Here is a 22,467-nt window from a genome sequence, read left to right as displayed (position 1 = left end):
GGTGTTTTTTAAAGCATCATCATCATTCAATTCAAAAATCTGTTGAGCTAGAGAATCAATAATATCAATATAAAAACATGAATGCACATCACTAGGATATCTCATAGCCTCAAAGATATTGAAACTTATGATCTCATCATCAAATTCCATAGTTAAGGCGCCTTTGAAAACATCTATCTTTATTCTTTCGGTTCGCATGAAAGGTCTACCCAACAGCAAGGAAGTAGACGATGGTGAATCTTCATCCATCATGTCAAGAACATAGAAATCCGCCGGAAATATGAGTTGATTAACCTGCACCAAAACATCTTCAATAACCCCTGTCGAGTAAGTATTACACCTATCAGCAAGTTGTATAACAATACCAGTATTCTTAAGAGGACCAAAGTTTCAAGGATTCATAAATGGAAGCAGGCATAACATTTATGGATGCTCCTAAATCTAGAAAAGCACGTTCAAACCTGAGTTTACCAATAGTACATGGTATGGTGAAACTACAGGGATCTTTCAACTTAGGTGGGAGCTTCTTTTGAAGATATGCCGAAGCATTCTCCCCCACACTCATTACCTCAATACCGGTCAATTTGTGCTTGTTAGTGCATAATTCCTTCAAGAACTATGCATAGCGAGGAACCTGCCTTATCGCCTCAAGGAGTGGACTGTTCACTTCAATCTTCTTAAAGATCTCCCAAATCTCTTGGTACAATGTCTCCTTGTTCGACTTTGCAAACCTGCTAGGAAAAAGAGGAAGAGTAGCATAAGTAGAAACACGAGTTTTAGAGTTAGAATTTGTTACCGGGTAAGCCTTTTTAGGGGCTAGTTCACCCTCTTCTTTCTCCAAATCATGTTCATTGGACACCGGTGATGATTTCGGTTTCTCAACTTGTTTCCCACTTCGTAGCTCAATCGCATTGGCATTCTCCTTATGATTTAGTGGTTGCGAAGGAAGTTTTCCAGATCCTTGTGCCTTGAGTTGATTCATATCATTAGCCAATTGACTAACTTGGTTTTGCACCTCTCTCATAGCCATCTCGGATTTCTGCTGGAATTGATTGAACCCTTGCATTGTCTTTGAAATCTCTTGCATACTTTGCATCATAAGAGTAAACTTGTCATCCACACTTGTACCTTGAGTTTCTTGTTGTGGTCTTTGCATGAATTGGTACCCTCCTTGTTGATTGAAAGTAGGATTTGCTGCAGCTTGCTTATTGGTGTAGATGAAATTGGGATGATCATGCCAACCTGGATTGTATGTGTTGGAGTACGGATCATACCTCTGCCTTTGTTGATTTTGGTACATAGCACTTGCTTTCTCAACATGTTCGGTGTGTGATGATGGTATGACGACAGCTGCTATTTGTTGCATCATCCTCTCCATGTTACCCATCCTTTGTTCCATGTGTGGAGAATCACCAACTTCATTCACTTTCCTAACCACTGATTCACCTCGAGTGTAGAATTTTTGAGTGTTTGCAGCCATGTTTTCTAACAAGCTTGTAGCTTCAGCAACGGTTATGTTGGTGATTGCACCACCACTTGCGGCATCGATCAAATTTCTATCATTAGAAAGCAACCCCTCATAGAAATATTGAATCACAAGTTGATCGCTGATTTGGTGGTGTGGAAAGCTAGCTAAGAGCTTCTTGTAGCGCTCCCAATGCTCATAGAGAGTCTCTCCCGATATTTGCCTAATACCACAAATCTCCTTGCAAATCACTGCTGCTTTTGATGCTGGAAAATACTTCTCAAGGAACAACTTCTTCATTCCATTCCATTCCATGTAGTTATACATCTATAGGGTAAACAAAAGAACCATTCTCCTGCACCATCTATAAGGGAGAAAGGAAACACTGTCATCATATCCATATCGGCATCTACAGTTGCTTGCTTCATACTAGTCACAACATGATGGAATTGTTGTAAGTGACGATAAGGATCCTCTCCTGCTAATCCTCTGAATTTGGGAAGCAAGTGAATCAATTGCGGCTTCAACTCAATGGTTCCATTCAGCTGAATACATAAAGGCTGATGGTCAATGTTTGGAGAAGTGAGCTCCTTGAGTGTTCTTGGAGAAGGTGGTCGACCTCCCATTGTGTTGTCTTCCTCTTTGTCCGATTCCGAGAATTCACTTGGTGTATAACTAGAAGGAAGTGGAGTATTCACTGCTCGAATCAAATCTTTTAGTAAAGTGCCCGAACGAAGACGTATACCAATTGGACTTGGTCTGCCCTCTCCACGCATTCACCAAAGAAATAGTACCTGAAAATCAGATTCTAAGAGATTGAATTAGTAAACTGGAATTGAAAATAAAAGCAAAAGTATAAACTAAGAATAAAAATAACAACTAAACTTTCCACTGCCTCCCCGGCAGCGGCGCCAATTTTGACGAGGTGTCAACTCGCAAATAATATTTTTCTACTATTCTTTACACTAGCAAGTAGTATAATGAAAGCAGATTCGTCCCAAGGGAGGTCTGAAGCAAAAGTTGTTATGCAAATATTCCTATCAAAGAAGATTTTTGTTCTAGAAATTCTGAAAATCACAAAGTTGTATTCAAATATGAGATGAGATTGATTAAGGATTCATTTTAGACAACGGAACATAAACCAAATTGATATATAACTACGTTTTTCACATTATCTTGTTACTAACAACCCTAGGATATTTAGTACGCTCAACTATACCGTTATTATCTCCTAAGCTCACCGGATACGGAAGCGCTCGACTACCGGATTCTACTTGTCAAGTTTCCTAGAGGTACGCTTACTAGGTGTGACTTAAAAAAATTCTCTAAGTTTTGTGAGATAAGGTTGCTCCTAGTGATAAATTCAAAAGCTTGAATTACCTACTAGTGTCAATTTCTACATATGGGTACTTAACAAAGTCTCATCATCAATACCCATATATTACTACTTGTGTTTATCTTTCTAGACAATTACGGGTCGAAGAATTCAAAACTAGCAATAGGATTATCAAATAAACTATTTAATTTCGAACTTAAACAATCAACAAAATAATCCATAAACACTATTGGCATAGTAGAAATTAAACAATAACGAAAACAATGGCGAGAAAATGAGTTATTTCATATCAATTATAGATTCATACTCCGGGCTTTGAAATCGCCCTAATCAACGAAAGGTTTTAGTTACTCATAATAATGGAGTTCATCATCATAATATTAAATTAAAGAAGATGAAACAATAAGAATACCCTAGTATCCGGCTCTCCTCCAAAGCTCCAAGTTAAAAATACGTGATCTCAAAGTTGTAGAAATCCTCCCTTTTATGTTTCTTATTAGGTCAAGTCTTCAAAGGTCCAATAGATAGAAGTCCACCAAGCCCATGTGTAGAAATACCCATGTGAAAATCTCTGTCCAAAGCTGGTCGCCGTGAAACTGGGATCACCGGCCGGGATCCGGTCACTGTTGGCGGAATTTGTCACCGGAAATTTGTCTCTTGCCACCCGAATGATCAGAAAATGTCACCAAGCAATTGTATACTTCCAGCATCTCAACTCTACCTCTCTGCATTCACAAAAAAAAAAAATTTAAGCCAATCCCCTGTTCTTGCGAAAACATACCCAAAAGCGCAACTCCGAACTCATATATCCCGCAGCTAACTCTTGCATTCGACACGTTCTACCTTTATGATTCACTGAAATAATATCATTCATGCTTCAAGTTCCGAAATCCGACAACCGGAACTAGTACCACCGCGATGTTTCCTACGGAACTGGTTCAGTGATTACAAGCAAGTCCCTTGCTGTAGCTGCCTTCATCTCTTTTATAGCTCCAATTCCTTTAGCCACAACTGCAATTATGTAGCTTCACACAAAGCAACACATATACCCTTCAGTTCCATCCTCACAGTTCAACTTGCAGCCGCAAACATCACCATTAGCTTCAGAATTCCTTGCACAACTCATTGAGCCATACTCCTAAGGAACCTGCAACATCACTTCTTGTAGCTTCTTCGTGAAGTCTTACCATCACCTGCACTGCAATACACAGTACACACACACTTGCAATCATCCACCAACAACACCAGACTCCATTTCAAACCCTGTAAAACAATCACACAAATTCGATAAAAGCAGCATCATATTTCAGCTGAAATTGAGCTCAGAACTTGACCCATTCTCCTCCAATTCGAACCACCAATTTACTTCAGTTACCACTCTGTAGCTCCACTTTGCAGCTTCAATACCTGTAATGCTTCAATAGCAACATCAGATCCTTGTCTATCAGTCTCAGTACCTGATAAAAAATTTAATTTATTGTTGTAGTAATGAAGATTCGAACTCTAAGACTTGTGAAGATTAAATTTAAAGGTTTAATAAAAGTAATAAAAGAGAGAGTTACTGGGACTAGGATTCCACCGCATTCATATCATAGGGATCAATTATTTATTCTCAACAATTATCGCTCAATAAATAAATAAAACATCGACTCTTGTTTTGCCAAAGTAGATCCTCAAAACATTAGTTATAAATCGTAAGCATGGGACATCAAACATTTAAGCAAGCATGACCCATCTAATAAAATAATAACTAATTAATTCGAATCATAAATCAATTCAAAATAAGTGCAAAAGTCATATAAAAATAATACAAATTCACCCATGTGTGAAGTTCGGCTTCCTCCGTCGACCCAGTGTTGGGGTTTAGCTTCTCATGATAAAAACACACTCAAAAAGATAATTCATAGCTCAAATGGTGTTTTTATTGAAGAAAACTAATAATACAATGAATCTGCAACGCTGTATTGGCGTTACAGAAGTCACCGTTACAAGAGTTGTTGCAAATAAAAAACAAGGGTGCCAAACTGACTGTTACGAGTACTGTTTATAAACGACAGTTCTCTGTGACATTCAATAGGCATCAAATGTTTTTCTTCTTCTTCTCTGCAGCAACAAAGAAATCTGCTCTGCAACCCTCTGTTCTTCTCCCCAACTCTCGATGCCCTTTCTCTGTGATCCCAGCTCCCTTTATATACTCGATAGGTCTCAAATATTTCGTGTTAACTGCTGATAATCCTCACAGTAAAGAGATAATATTTCCCGAGATATTTTTTTCTTTTCCTACCATGTTACGGGATTTTCTTCCCATTTTATCCCTTTCACACGTCTTATGGTCGTGTACACGTCCCATAGTGTTCTAAACATGCTCAAAACACAAGCCAATCCTCCCCGAGTATACTTCAAACTCTGTTTTGCTGAAAACTTCCCTGTTTTGTTTCAATCCACGTAACATTCCTCACCACTCGAATCCAAGTCACTTACCAACCCTGATTTACCGAAACAGGCTGGTACTACTCCAAATCCACGCTTGAATCTCACCCAAATTCTTCACAGGTCCGAATAGAATTTCCCAGAGAAGAGTAAATCCAAGAATACCATTTTCTTCAAATTCACGATTCTAGCCAATTCTGGTAGAATCAAAGGCTATCTCCAAACCTGATTATACATTAAGAACAAACCCAATTAATCTGAGCGATCGAGTCTCCCTCTAACAACTCCAAAACATGAACCCTAACTTTTCCGGTCACTGCAAAAATTTGATTTGAATTATCCATCCCAATTCTTTCGAATGCGATGACTATACCAATCATGTTTAGTGTTACCAGGTCCAACAAAACTGAATCCAGCGATTGAATCTTTCCCAAACAGCCTTGAAATTCGTATCCAAAATATGCCTGAAACTTCCCGTGAATATTTATCTTCCTGTTTTGCTCCAACATGATTCTGCAGCCAACTCTGATCGAATCCATTGCATATATAAACCCTCTTTAGTCTTAATGAACCCAGCCCAACAAAATGCAGGGATTGAATCTCTCTAAAACTCGACTAAAATCCGAACCCTAATCTGTTTTTCACTGAGACCAGTTTCTTGAATTGTTAAAGATGACCTCCCCTTATCCTCTGATGGGGTGTGAATAGTAAGTGGGTTCCCCTTAGTAATTAAGGTGCCCCTTATCCAAAGTAGGGGTCCGTTTAGCAAGTGTCCTCCGGGGTGCAAAGACCACTTTTCGAGCAACTTTCTCCATAAGAGCTTATTTCCTTGAAAAGACATAAAACAACTTTAATAGTAATAAAATGAGGCCTAGATAATATAGTTATGGGTGAAAATGCGTCGCACTTGCGTGCTTATCAGTACCACCACACAATAGCAGCTATCACACCCATTTCAGATCATCTTTGTTGTCTCAAATCATCACATAACTCCTTGACCTAGCTGTCTCCAATTGCAAACACCAGCTCCATATTTCTCAGTTCCATCTCATATCCACCTGCGACATCAGTTAAGTCGCAACTTCGAATTCAATATCATTTCCTGCAAAGCAGCTCCTGTTATTCCATTGCTTGAGCTTCAGTCACCATCACAGTACCAACAATGACTGCAACTCTTCTTCCATGTAACAGACCTCAGCTTCAAACACCCTGTTCTTGTTATCCACAGCATAACATCATCTCATACAGCAGCATCTCAAATCTTGACTGAATTAACAAACCAACCTTCAGCTGTAACTCCTCCGAACCATTCATCAACCAACACAGCTCTTGACCTGCATACTGGAATTCAAACTAAACCCATGTCCAGTTTCATCTCTTCTTCATCAGAACTTCATCTCGACAAACCCTTAGAATCATCACAGATACCCATTAATCCACGGCATCAGCTTCTTACTCAGCAGCATCAATTTCTTCTCTTCGATTCATATCCAGAACAACCCATATCTCTCAACCAACCATCGAACCCATGTAAATACCACAAATTCTTCAACCCAATCTCTCTGATTTCTGCAACCTTGAGTATATGTTCTTGATAGGAACCAACAGATCCCCAAATCTTTACTGACCCTTTGAATCACATCAACCCCTAATTCTTTTCTCTGCAATCTTATCGCCATCATCTCCTTGAATTCTTCTCTTGATTTCACCAGAATCTACAACTCCCAGGTGCCTCCACTTTCTCTCTCGATTTCAGGTGTAGTGAAGACCGACAAAATTATGAGGAGATGATTATTGTCTGACCTTTTTAGGTTTTGTGTATGAAATGAATCTGGTTAACCCCACTCAAGTGAAGTGGATAAGGGGCACCCAGAATGATTCTAGGCACACACAAACATCCTTTTGTCGACTTGGCTCGACTCCCATGTCACTCGCCTGCGGAATGATGATTCTTCCCTTTAATGCTCCAGTTGAACGCTTTCTCCATCTTTCGAGTTCCTCCAACAACAACAACCGTCTCTTATTTATCACATTCACTTCTTCTCTTCAATATCTCTTCATCATTAAAGTAGTCGTGCTTTTCAGACAGAAATTTGCATCACTAAAGCCGACATGCTTTTCAGACAGAGATGAAGAAATAAAAGCAAATAATGAGACATAATTTTGCCTCCAACAGCATTTGCACCTTTTTGCCTTGTTTCTTCTTCTTTTGTTCCAAATGACTCCAAAGTACCTAAACACTCAAAAGAAAACATAAGATACATAATTTAAAAGAAAACTTAGCAAAGAAAGCATAAACAATAGATAAATATCAAGGTGTTTTAGACACCTATCAACACATCTTGATTAGTACATACATATTTGAGTGACATAAACCACTTATGTGAATGAATGTTTTAAGAGAAAATAATATTTCTCCTCGTGGGTTGTGGATTTCATCTTTATCATAGCGGTTATGTAATCAAAAACCTAATACTTTGTGGATATATTTTTTTAAGGCAAAATGATACATTGGTTTCACAGTGTAATGGGACCTCGGACTCCCAACTGTAGTACAGTAATCTGGTGAGGACACACGTCATCAAAAAAATTTTTCCTCCTCCATACTTGTTTTACGTCTTTTATACTTTAAAATATGGTGCACAAACAATTGATCACGTGAAATCTGGTGCAAAATACATTTTTCACCGTATATAATTTTCTATACAGTAACTTAAAACGTATACTACTAAGCAGAAACGCGATAATGTAATCATGAACATCATACTTTGTGGATACATTTTTTTTTAAACTGAAATGATGTGTTGATTTCCCAAAGTAACCTCACCTCCGTCTCTCAACTTTCGCACAATAATCTGGTTAGGGCACACGTCATCATCAGTTTGTAGCTCCGTGGACTTTTGTCAAACAACAGATCTGGAAAAGACACATCTTGATTCGTACATATATTTTAGAGTGACGTAAACTACATAAGTGAGTGGATATTTCAAAAGAAAATAATTACATACCTTGCTGGCTGAGGATTTAATCTTTATCATAGCGATTATGTAATCATAAACCCAATACTTTGTGGATATATTTTTGTCTGGCGAAGTGATGCATTGGTTTCGCAGTGTAAACGCACTTCGTTCTCTCAAACGTCGCACAATATCTGATTAGGACACACGTCGTCATCATTTTTTAGCTCCGTGGACTTTTGTGAAACAACAGATCTCGAAAAGAGACATCTTGATTAGTACATACATATCTGAGTGACGTAAACCACTTATGTGAGTGAATGTTTTAAGAGAAAATAATATTTCTCCTCGTGAGTTGTGGATTTAATCTTTATCATAGCGATTATGTAATCAAAAACCTAATACTTTGTGGATATATTTTCTTAAGGCGAAATGATACATTGGTTTCGCAGTGTAACGGGACCTCGAACTCCCAACTGTAGCACAGTAATCTGGTGAGGACACACGTCATCAACATTTTTTCTCCTTCGTCATACTTGTTTTACGTCTTTTATACTTTAAAATATGGTGCACAAACAATTGATCACGTGAAATCTGGTGCAAAATACATTTTTCACCCTATATAAATTTCTATACAGTAACTTAAAACGTATACTACTAAGCAGAAACGTGATAACGTAATCATGAACATCATACTTTGTGGATACATTTTTTTTAAACTGAAATGATGCGTTAATTTCCCAAAGTAATCGCGCCTCTGTCTCTCAAATGCCGCACAATAATCTGGTTAGGGCACACGTCATCATCATTTTGTAGCTCCGTGGACTTTTGTCAAACAACAGATTTGGAAAAGACACATCTTGATTCGTACATATATTTTAGAGTGACATAAACTACTTAAGTGAGTGGATGTTTCAATAGAAAATAATTACACACCTCGTTGGCTGAGGATTTAATCTTTATCATAGCGATTATGTAATCATAAACCCAATACTTTGTGGATATATTTTTGTCTGGAGAAATGATGCGTTGGTTTCGCAGTGTAAACGCACTTCGTTCTCTCAAACGTCGCACAATATCAGATTAGGACACACGTCGTCATCATTTTGTAGCTCCGTGGACTTTTGTGAAACAACAGATCTCGAAAAGACACATCTTGATTAGTACATACATATTTGAGTGACGTAAAACACTTATGTGAGTGAATATTTTAATAAAAAATAATTTTTCTCCTCGTGGGTTGTGGATTTAATCTTTATCATAGCCATTTTGTAATCAAAACCCAAATACTTTTTGGATATATTTTTTTAAGGCGAAATGATACATTGGTTTCGCAGTGTAACGGGACCTCGAACTCCCAATTGTAGCACAGTAATCTGGTGAGGACACACGTCATCAACATTTTTTCTACTTCGTCATACTTGTTTTACGTCTTTTATACTTTAAAATATGGTGCACAAACAATTGATCACGTGAAATCTGGTGCAAAATACATTTTTCACCCGTATATAAGTTTCTATACAGTAACTTACAACGTATACTACTAAGCAGAAACGCGATAATGTAATCATGAACATCATACATTGTGGATACATTTTTTTTAAACTGAAATGATACGTTGGTTTCCCAAAGTAACTGCACCTCTGTCTCTCAACTGCCGCACAATAATCTGGTTAGGGAACACGTCATCATCATTTTGTAGCTCCGTGGACTTTTGTCAAACAACAGATCTGGAAAAGACACATCTTGATTCGTACATATATTTTAGAGTGACGTAAACTACTTAAGTGAGTGGATGTTTCAAAAGAAAATAATTACACACCTCGTTGGTTGAGGATTTAATCTTTATCATAGCGATTATGTAATCATAAACCCAATACTTTGTGGATATATTTTCGTCTGGCGAAATGATGCATTGGTTTCGCAGTGTAAACACACTTCGTTCTCTCAAACGTCGCACAATATCAGATTAGGACACACGTCGTCATCATTTTGTAGCTCTGTGGACTTTTGTGAAACAACAGATCTCGAAAAGACACATCTTGATCAGTACATACATATTTGAGTGACGTAAAACACTTATGTGAGTGAATATTTTAATAGAAAATAATATTTCTCCTCGTGGGTTGTGGATTTAATCTTTATCATAGCCATTATGTAATCAAAAACCTAATACTTTGTGGATATATTTTTTTAAGGCGAAATGATACATTGGTTTCGCAGTGTAACGGGACCTCGAACTCCCAACTGTAGCACAGTAATCTGGTGAGGACACACGTCATCAACATTTTTTCTACTTCGTCATACTTATTTTACGTCTTTTATACATTAAAATATGGTGCACAAACAATTGATCACGTGAAATCTGGTGCAAAATACATTTTTCACCCGTATATAATTTTCTATACAGTAACTTAAAACGTATACTACTAATCAGAAACGCGATAATGTAATCATGAACATCATACATTGTGGATACATTTTTTTTAAACTGAAATGATGCGTTGGTTTCCCAAAGTAACCGCACCTCTGTCTCTCAACTGCCGCACAATAATCTGGTTAGGGAACACGTCATCATCATTTTGTAGCTCCGTGGACTTTTGTCAAACAACAGATCTGGAAAAGACACATCTTGATTCGTACATATATTTTAGAGTGACGTAAACTACTTAAGTGAGTGGATGTTTCAAAAGAAAATAATTACACACCTTGTTGGCTGAGGATTTAATCTTTATCATAGCGATTATGTAATCATAAACCCAATACTTTGTGGATATATTTTCGTCTGGAAAAATGATGCATTGGTTTCGCAGTGTAAACACACTTCGTTCTCTCAAACGTCGCACAATATCAGATTAGGACACACGTCGTCATCATTTTGTAGCTCTGTGGACTTTTGTGAAACAACAGATCTCGAAAAGACACATCTTGATCAGTACATACATATTTGAGTGACGTAAAACACTTATGTGAGTGAATATTTTAATAGAAAATAGTGTTTCTCCTCGTGGGTTGTGGATTTAATCTTTATCATAGCCATTATGTAATCAAAAACCTAATACTTTGTGGATATATTTTTTAAGGCGAAATGATACATTGGTTTCGCAGTGTAACGGGACCTCGAACTCCCAACTGTAGCACAGTAATCTGGTGAGGACACACGTCATCAACATTTTTTCTACTTCGTCATACTTGTTTTACGTCTTTTATACATTAAAATATGGTGCACAAACAATTGATCACGTGAAATCTGGTGCAAAATACATTTTTCACCCGTATATAATTTTCTATACAGTAACTTAAAACGTATACTACTAAGCAGAAACGCGATAATGTAATCATGAACATCATACTTTGTGGATACATTTTTTTTAACTGAAATGATGCGTTAGTTTCCCAAAGTAACCGCACCTCTGTCTCTCAAATGCCGCACAATAATCTGGTTAGGGCACACGTCATCATCATTTTGTAGCTCCGTGGACTTTTGTCAAACAACAGATTTGGAAAAGACACATCTTGATTCATATATATATTTTAGAGTGACGTAAGCTACTTAAGTGAGTGGATGTTTCAATAGAAAATAATTACACACCTCGTTGGCTGAGGATTTAATCTTTATCATAGCGATTATGCAATCATAAACCCAATACTTTGTGGATATATTTTCGTCTGGCGAAATGATGCATTGGTTTCGCAGTGTAAACACACTTCGTTTTCTCAAACGTCGCACAATATCAGATTAGGACACACGTCGTCATCATTTTGTAGCTCTGTGGACTTTTGTGAAACAACAGATCTCGAAAAGACACATCTTGATCAGTACATACATATTTGAGTGACGTAAAACACTTATGTGAGTGAATATTTTAATAGAAAATAATATTTCTCCTCGTGGGTTGTGGATTTAATCTTTATCATAGCCATTATGTAATCAAAAACCTAATACTTTGTGGATATATTTTTTTAAGGCGAAATGATACATTGGTTTCGCAGTGTAACGGGACCTCGAACTCCCAACTATAGCACAGTAATCTGGTGAGGACACACGTCATCAACATTTTTTCTACTTCGTCATACTTGTTTTACGTCTTTTATACATCAAAATATGGTGCACAAATAATTGATCACGTGAAATCTGGTGCAAAATACATTTTTCACCCGTATATAATTTTCTATACAGTAACTTAAAACGTATACTACTAAGCAGAAACGCGATAATGTAATCATGAACATCATACATTGTGGATACATTTTTTTTAAACTGAAATGATGCGTTGGTTTCCCAAAGTAACCGCACCTCTGTCTCTCAACTGCCGCACAATAATCTGGTTAGGGAACACGTCATCATCATTTTGTAGCTCCGTGGACTTTTGTCAAACAACAGATCTGGAAAAGACACATCTTGATTCGTACATATATTTTAGAGTGACGTAAACTACTTAAGTGAGTGGATGTTTCAAAAGAAAATAATTACACACCTCGTTGGCTGAGGATTTAATCTTTATCATAGCGATTATGTAATCATAAACCCAATACTTTGTGGATATATTTTCGTCTGGAAAAATGATGCATTGGTTTCGCAGTGTAAACACACTTCGTTCTCTCAAACGTCGCACAATATCAGATTAGGACACACGTCGTCATCATTTTGTAGCTCTGTGGACTTTTGTGAAACAACAGATCTCGAAAAGACACATCTTGATCAGTACATACATATTTGAGTGACGTAAAACACTTATGTGAGTGAATATTTTAATAGAAAATAATATTTCTCCTCGTGGGTTGTGGATTTAATCTTTATCATAGCCATTATGTAATCAAAAACCTAATACTTTGTGGATATATTTTTTTAAGGCGAAATGATACATTGGTTTCGCAGTGTAACGGGACCTCGAACTCCCAACTATAGCACAGTAATCTGGTGAGGACACACGTCATCAACATTTTTTCTACTTCGTCATACTTGTTTTACGTCTTTTATACATCAAAATATGGTGCACAAATAATTGATCACGTGAAATCTGGTGCAAAATACATTTTTCACCTGTATATAATTTTCTATACAGTAACTTAAAACGTATACTACTAAGCAGAAACGCGATAATGTAATCATGAACATCATACATTGTGGATACATTTTTTTTAAACTGAAATGATGCGTTGGTTTCCCAAAGTAACCGCACCTCTGTCTCTCAACTGCCGCACAATAATCTGGTTAGGGAACACGTCATCATCATTTTGTAGCTCCGTGGACTTTTGTCAAACAACAGATCTGGAAAAGACACATCTTGATTCGTACATATATTTTAGAGTGACGTAAACTACTTAAGTGAGTGGATGTTTCAAAAGAAAATAATTACACACCTCGTTGGTTGAGGATTTAATCTTTATCATAGCGATTATGTAATCATAAACCCAATACTTTGTGGATATATTTTCGTCTGGCGAAATGATGCATTGGTTTCGCAGTGTAAACACACTTCGTTCTCTCAAACGTCGCACAATATCAGATTAGGACACACGTCGTCATCATTTTGTAGCTCTGTGGACTTTTGTGAAACAACAGATCTCGAAAAGACACATCTTGATCAGTACATACATATTTGAGTGACGTAAAACACTTATGTGAGTGAATATTTTAATAGAAAATAATATTTCTCCTCGTGGGTTGTGGATTTAATCTTTATCATAGCCATTATGTAATCAAAAACCTAATACTTTGTGGATATATTTTTTTAAGGCGAAATGATACATTGGTTTCGCAGTGTAACGGGACCTCGAACTCCCAACTGTAGCACAGTAATCTGGTGAGGACACACGTCATCAACATTTTTTCTACTTCGTCATACTTATTTTACGTCTTTTATACATTAAAATATGGTGCACAAACAATTGATCACGTGAAATCTGGTGCAAAATACATTTTTCACCCGTATATAATTTTCTATACAGTAACTTAAAACGTATACTACTAATCAGAAACGCGATAATGTAATCATGAACATCATACATTGTGGATACATTTTTTTTAAACTGAAATGATGCGTTGGTTTCCCAAAGTAACCGCACCTCTGTCTCTCAACTGCCGCACAATAATCTGGTTAGGGAACACGTCATCATCATTTTGTAGCTCCGTGGACTTTTGTCAAACAACAGATCTGGAAAAGACACATCTTGATTCGTACATATATTTTAGAGTGACGTAAACTACTTAAGTGAGTGGATGTTTCAAAAGAAAATAATTACACACCTTGTTGGCTGAGGATTTAATCTTTATCATAGCGATTATGTAATCATAAACCCAATACTTTGTGGATATATTTTCGTCTGGAAAAATGATGCATTGGTTTCGCAGTGTAAACACACTTCGTTCTCTCAAACGTCGCACAATATCAGATTAGGACACACGTCGTCATCATTTTGTAGCTCTGTGGACTTTTGTGAAACAACAGATCTCGAAAAGACACATCTTGATCAGTACATACATATTTGAGTGACGTAAAACACTTATGTGAGTGAATATTTTAATAGAAAATAGTGTTTCTCCTCGTGGGTTGTGGATTTAATCTTTATCATAGCCATTATGTAATCAAAAACCTAATACTTTGTGGATATATTTTTTAAGGCGAAATGATACATTGGTTTCGCAGTGTAACGGGACCTCGAACTCCCAACTGTAGCACAGTAATCTGGTGAGGACACACGTCATCAACATTTTTTCTACTTCGTCATACTTGTTTTACGTCTTTTATACATTAAAATATGGTGCACAAACAATTGATCACGTGAAATCTGGTGCAAAATACATTTTTCACCCGTATATAATTTTCTATACAGTAACTTAAAACGTATACTACTAAGCAGAAACGCGATAATGTAATCATGAACATCATACTTTGTGGATACATTTTTTTTAACTGAAATGATGCGTTAGTTTCCCAAAGTAACCGCACCTCTGTCTCTCAAATGCCGCACAATAATCTGGTTAGGGCACACGTCATCATCATTTTGTAGCTCCGTGGACTTTTGTCAAACAACAGATTTGGAAAAGACACATCTTGATTCATATATATATTTTAGAGTGACGTAAGCTACTTAAGTGAGTGGATGTTTCAATAGAAAATAATTACACACCTCGTTGGCTGAGGATTTAATCTTTATCATAGCGATTATGCAATCATAAACCCAATACTTTGTGGATATATTTTCGTCTGGCGAAATGATGCATTGGTTTCGCAGTGTAAACACACTTCGTTTTCTCAAACGTCGCACAATATCAGATTAGGACACACGTCGTCATCATTTTGTAGCTCTGTGGACTTTTGTGAAACAACAGATCTCGAAAAGACACATCTTGATCAGTACATACATATTTGAGTGACGTAAAACACTTATGTGAGTGAATATTTTAATAGAAAATAATATTTCTCCTCGTGGGTTGTGGATTTAATCTTTATCATAGCCATTATGTAATCAAAAACCTAATACTTTGTGGATATATTTTTTTAAGGCGAAATGATACATTGGTTTCGCAGTGTAACGGGACCTCGAACTCCCAACTATAGCACAGTAATCTGGTGAGGACACACGTCATCAACATTTTTTCTACTTCGTCATACTTGTTTTACGTCTTTTATACATCAAAATATGGTGCACAAATAATTGATCACGTGAAATCTGGTGCAAAATACATTTTTCACCCGTATATAATTTTCTATACAGTAACTTAAAACGTATACTACTAAGCAGAAACGCGATAATGTAATCATGAACATCATACATTGTGGATACATTTTTTTTAAACTGAAATGATGCGTTGGTTTCCCAAAGTAACCGCACCTCTGTCTCTCAACTGCCGCACAATAATCTGGTTAGGGAACACGTCATCATCATTTTGTAGCTCCATGGACTTTTGTCAAACAACAGATCTGGAAAAGACACATCTTGATTCGTACATATATTTTAGAGTGACGTAAACTACTTAAGTGAGTGGATGTTTCAAAAGAAAATAATTACACACCTCGTTGGCTGAGGATTTAATCTTTATCATAGCGATTATGTAATCATAAACCCAATACTTTGTGGATATATTTTCGTCTGGCGAAATGATGCATTGGTTTCGCAGTGTAAACACACTTCGTTCTCTCAAACGTCGCACAATATCAGATTAGGACACACGTCGTCATCATTTTGTAGCTCTGTGGACTTTTGTGAAACAACAGATCTCGAAAAGACACATCTTGATCAGTACATACATATTTGAGTGACGTAAAACACTTATGTGAGTGAATATTTTAATAGAAAATAATATTTCTCCTCGTGGGTTGTGGATTTAATCTTTATCATAGCCATTATGTAATCAAAAACCTAATACTTTGTGGATATATTTTTTTAAGGCGAAATGATACATTGGTTTCGCAGTGTAACGGGACCTCGAACTCCCAACTATAGCACAGTAATCTGGTGAGGACACACGTCATCAACATTTTTTCTACTTCGTCATACTTGTTTTACGTCTTTTATACATCAAAATATGGTGCACAAATAATTGATCACGTGAAATCTGGTGCAAAATACATTTTTCACCTGTATATAATTTTCTATACAGTAACTTAAAACGTATACTACTAAGCAGAAACGCGATAATGTAATCATGAACATCATACATTGTGGATACATTTTTTTTAAACTGAAATGATGCGTTGGTTTCCCAAAGTAACCGCACCTCTGTCTCTCAACTGCCGCACAATAATCTGGTTAGGGAACACGTCATCATCATTTTGTAGCTCCGTGGACTTTTGTCAAACAACAGATCTGGAAAAGACACATCTTGATTCGTACATATATTTTAGAGTGACGTAAACTACTTAAGTGAGTGGATGTTTCAAAAGAAAATAATTACACACCTCGTTGGTTGAGGATTTAATCTTTATCATAGCGATTATGTAATCATAAACCCAATACTTTGTGGATATATTTTCGTCTGGAAAAATGATGCATTGGTTTCGCAGTGTAAACACACTTCGTTCTCTCAAACGTCGCACAATATCAGATTAGGACACACGTCGTCATCATTTTGTAGCTCTGTGGACTTTTGTGAAACAACAGATCTCGAAAAGACACATCTTGATCAGTACATACATATTTGAGTGACGTAAAACACTTATGTGAGTGAATATTTTAATAGAAAATAATATTTCTCCTCGTGGGTTGTGGATTTAATCTTTATCATAGCCATTATGTAATCAAAAACCTAATACTTTGTGGATATATTTTTTTAAGGCGAAATGATACATTGGTTTCGCAGTGTAACGGGACCTCGAACTCCCAACTATAGCACAGTAATCTGGTGAGGACACACGTCATCAACATTTTTTCTACTTCGTCATACTTGTTTTACGTCTTTTATACATCAAAATATGGTGCACAAATAATTGATCACGTGAAATCTGGTGCAAAATACATTTTTCACTCGTATATAATTTTCTATACAGTAACTTAAAACGTATACTACTAAGCAGAAACGCGATAATGTAATCATGAACATCATACATTGTGGATACATTTTTTTTAAACTGAAATGATGCGTTGGTTTCCCAAAGTAACCGCACCTCTGTCTCTCAACTGCCGCACAATAATCTGGTTAGGGAACACGTCATCATCATTTTGTAGCTCCGTGGACTTTTGTCAAACAACAGATCTGGAAAAGACACATCTTGATTCGTACATATATTTTAGAGTGACGTAAACTACTTAAGTGAGTGGATGTTTCAAAAGAAAATAATTACACACCTCGTTGGCTGAGGATTTAATCTTTATCATAGCGATTATGTAATCATAAACCCAATACTTTGTGGATATATTTTCGTCTGGCGAAATGATGCATTGGTTTCGCAGTGTAAACACACTTCGTTCTCTCAAACGTCGCACAATATCAGATTAGGACACACGTCGTCATCATTTTGTAGCTCTGTGGACTTTTGTGAAACAACAGATCTCGAAAAGACACATCTTGATCAGTACATACATATTTGAGTGACGTAAAACACTTATGTGAGTGAATATTTTAATAGAAAATAATATTTCTCCTCGTGGGTTGTGGATTTAATCTTTATCATAGCCATTATGTAATCAAAAACCTAATACTTTGTGGATATATTTTTTTAAGGCGAAATGATACATTGGTTTCGCAGTGTAACGGGACCTCGAACTCCCAACTGTAGCACAGTAATCTGGTGAGGAGACACGTCATCAACATTTTTTCTACTTCGTCATACTTGTTTTACGTCTTTTATACATTAAAATATGGTGCACAAACAATTGATCACGTGAAATCTGGTGCAAAATACATTTTTCACCCGTATATAATTTTCTATACAGTAACTTAAAACGTATACTACTAAGCAGAAACGCGATAATGTAATCATGAACATCATACTTTGTGGATACATTTTTTTAAACTGAAATGATGCGTTAGTTTCCCAAAGTAACCGCACCTCTGTCTCTCAAATGCCGCACAATAATCTGGTTAGGACACACGTCATCATCATTTTGTAGCTCCGTGGACTTTTGTCAAACAACAGATTGGAAAAGACACATCTTGATTCATATATATTTTAGAGTGACGTAAGCTACTTAAGTGAGTGGATGTTTCAATAGAAAATAATTACACACTCGTTGGCTGAGGATTTAATCTTTATCATAGCGATTATGTAATCATAAACCCAATACTTTGTGGATATATTTTCGTCTGGCGAAATGATGCATTGGTTCGCAGTGTAAACACACTTCGTTCTCTCAAACGTCGCACAATATCAGATTAGGACACACGTCGTCATCATTTTGTAGCTCTGTGGACTTTTGTGAAACAACAGATCTCGAAAAGACACATCTTGATCAGTACATACATATTTGAGTGACGTAAAACACTTATGTGAGTGAATATTTTAAGAGAAAAATATTTCTCCTCGTGGGTTGTGGATTTAATCTTTATCATAGCCATTATGTAATCAAAAACCTAATACTTTGTGGATATATTTTTTTTAAGGCGAAATGATACATTGGTTTCGCAGTGTAACGGGACCTCGAACTCCCAACTGTAGCACAGTAATCTGGTGAGGACACACGTCATCAACATTTTTTCTACTTCGTCATACTTGTTTTACGTCTTTTATACATCAAAATATGGTGCACAAATAATTGATCACGTGAAATCTGGTGCAAAATACATTTTTCACCGTATATAATTTTCTATACAGTAACTTAAAACGTATACTACTAAGCAGAAACGCGATAATGTAATCATGAACATCATTGTGGATACATTTTTTTAAACTGAAATGATGCGTTGGTTTCCCAAAGTAACCGCACCTCTGTCTCTCAACTGCCGCACAATAATCTGGTTAGGGAACACGTCATCATCATTTTGTAGCTCCGTGGACTTTTGTCAAACAACAGATCTGGAAAAGACACATCTTGATTCGTACATATATTTTAGAGTGACGTAAACTACTTAAGTGAGTGGATGTTTCAAAAGAAAATAATTACACACCTCGTTGGCTGAGGATTTAATCTTTATCATAGCGATTATGTAATCATAAACCCAATACTTTGTGGATATATTTTCGTCTGGAAAAATGATGCATTGGTTTCGCAGTGTAAACACACTTCGTTCTCTCAAACGTCGCACAATATCAGATTAGGACACACGTCGTCATCATTTTGTAGCTCTGTGGACTTTTGTGAAACAACAGATCTCGAAAAGACACATCTTGATCAGTACATACATATTTGAGTGACGTAAAACACTTATGTGAGTGAATATTTTAATAGAAAAAATATTTCTCCTCGTGGGTTGTGGATTTAATCTTTATCATAGCCATTATGTAATCAAAAACCTAATACTTTGTGGATATATTTTTTAAGGCGAAATGATACATTGGTTTCGCAGTGTAACGGGACCTCGAACTCCCAACTGTAGCACAGTAATCTGGTGAGGACACACGTCATCAACATTTTTTCTACTTCGTCATACTTGTTTTACGTCTTTTATACATTAAAATATGGTGCACAAACAATTGATCACGTGAAATCTGGTGCAAAATACATTTTTCACCCGTATATAATTTTCTATACATAACTTAAAACGTATACTACTAAGCAGAAACGCGATAATGTAATCATGAACATCATACTTTGTGGATACATTTTTTTAAACTGAAATGATGCGTTAGTTTCCCAAAGTAACCGCACCTCTGTCTCTCAATGCGCCGCACAATAATCTGGTTAGGGCACACGTCATCATCATTTTGTAGCTCCGTGGACTTTTGTCAAACAACAGATTGGAAAAGACACATCTTGATTCATATATATTTTAGAGTGACGTAAAACTTAAGTGAGTGGATGTTTCAATAGAAAATAATTACACACCTCGTTGGCTGAGGATTTAATCTTTATCATAGCGATTATGTAATCATAAACCCAATACTTTGTGGATATATTTTCGTCTGGCGAAATGATGCATTGGTTTCGCAGTGTAAACACACTTCGTTCTCTCAAACGTCGCACAATATCAGATTAGGACACACGTCGTCATCATTTTGTAGCTCTGTGGACTTTTGTGAAACAACAGATCTCGAAAAGACACATCTTGATCAGTACATACATATTTGAGTGACGTAAAACACTTATGTGAGTGAATATTTTAATAGAAAATAATATTTCTCCTCGTGGGTTGTGGATTTAATCTTTATCATAGCCATTATGTAATCAAAAACCTAATACTTTGTGGATATATTTTTTTAAGGCGAAATGATACATTGGTTTCGCAGTGTAACGGGACCTCGAACTCCCAACTGTAGCACAGTAATCTGGTGAGGACACACGTCATCAACATTTTTTCTACTTCGTCATACTTGTTTTACGTCTTTTATACTTTAAAATATGGTGCACAAACAATTGATCACGTGAAATCTGGTGCAAAATACATTTTTCACCCGTATATAATTTTCTATACAGTAACTTAAAACGTATACTACTAAGCAGAAACGCGATAATGTAATCATGAACATACATTGTGGATACATTTTTTTAAACTGAAATGATGCGTTGGTTTCCCAAAGTAACCGCACCTCTGTCTCTCAACTGCCGCACAATAATCTGGTTAGGGAACACGTCATCATCATTTTGTAGATCCGTGGACTTTTGTCAACAACAGATCTGGAAAAGACCATCTTGATCGTAATATATTTTAGAGTGACGTAAACTACTTAAGTGAGTGGATGTTTCAAAAGAAAATAATTACACACCTCGTTGGCTGAGGATTTAATCTTTATCATAGCGATTATGCAATCATAAACCCAATACTTTGTGGATATATTTTCGTCTGGCGAAATGATGCTTGGTTTCGCAGTGTAAACATACTTCGTTCTCTCAAACGTCGCACAATATCAGATTAGGACACACCACTCGTCATCATTATTAGCTCTGTGGACTTTTGTGAAACAACAGATCTCGAAAAGACACATCTTGATCAGTACATACATATTTGAGTGACGTAAAACACTTATGTGAGTGAATATTTTAATAAAAAATAATATTTCTCCTCGTGGGTTGTGGATTTAATCTTTATCATAGCGATTATGTAATCAAAAACCTACTACTTTTGTGGATATATTTTTGAGGCGAATGATACATTTTGGTGTCGCAGTGTAACGGGACCTCAGACTCCCAACTGTAGCAAAGTAACTGAAGACACACGTCATAATCATTTTGACTCCTTCGTCATACTTGTGTTTACGTCTTTTATACTTTAAAATATGGTGCACAAACAATTGATCACGTGAAATCTGGTGCAAAACATTTTTCACCGTATATAATTTTCTGTACAGTGTTAAACGTATACTACTAGTAGAAACGCGATAATGTAATCATGAACATCATACTTTGTGGGTACATTTTTTTAAATGGAAATGATGCGTTGGTTTCTCAAGTAATCGCACCTCTGTCTCTCAACTGTCGCACAATAATCTGGTTAGGGCACAAGTCATCATCATTTTGTAGCTCCGTGGACTTTGTCAAACAACAGATCTGGAAACACCTCTTGATTTGTACATATATTTTAGAGTGACGTAAACTACTTAAGTGAGTGGATGATTCAAAAGAAAATATTACACAACCCTCGTTGTTGAGAATTTAAAATCTTTATCATAGCGATTATGTAATCATAAACCCAATACTTTGTGGATATATTTTTGTCTGGCGAAATGATGCGTTGGTTT

The 22,467-nt window shown here is 36.4% G+C and overlaps 1 protein-coding gene across 1 annotated transcript; it reads right to left on the bottom strand.

Moving 5' to 3' along the window:
• Positions 1-616: 616 nt before the first annotated feature.
• Positions 617-1,765, bottom strand: LOC113333214. The gene has a single exon (XM_026579727.1). It carries the CDS (start codon positions 1,763-1,765, stop codon positions 617-619), a length of 1,149 nt encoding a protein of 382 aa, XP_026435512.1.
• Between the last annotated feature and the right edge of the window lie 20,702 nt (positions 1,766-22,467).

The sequence above is a fragment of the Papaver somniferum genome, unplaced genomic scaffold (assembly GCF_003573695.1).
Source record: "Papaver somniferum cultivar HN1 unplaced genomic scaffold, ASM357369v1 unplaced-scaffold_132, whole genome shotgun sequence".
Lineage (NCBI taxonomy): Eukaryota > Viridiplantae > Streptophyta > Magnoliopsida > Ranunculales > Papaveraceae > Papaver > Papaver somniferum.
Note: the sequence above shows the minus strand (reverse complement) of the source record. Positions and strands in the feature narration are given on the sequence as shown.

Bases quoted from the DNA above. Each gene is read 5' to 3' on its own strand.
- LOC113333214 (XM_026579727.1), bottom strand. From the start codon at position 1,765: ATGAAGAAGTTGTTCCTTGAGAAGTATTTTCCAGCATCAAAAGCAGCA.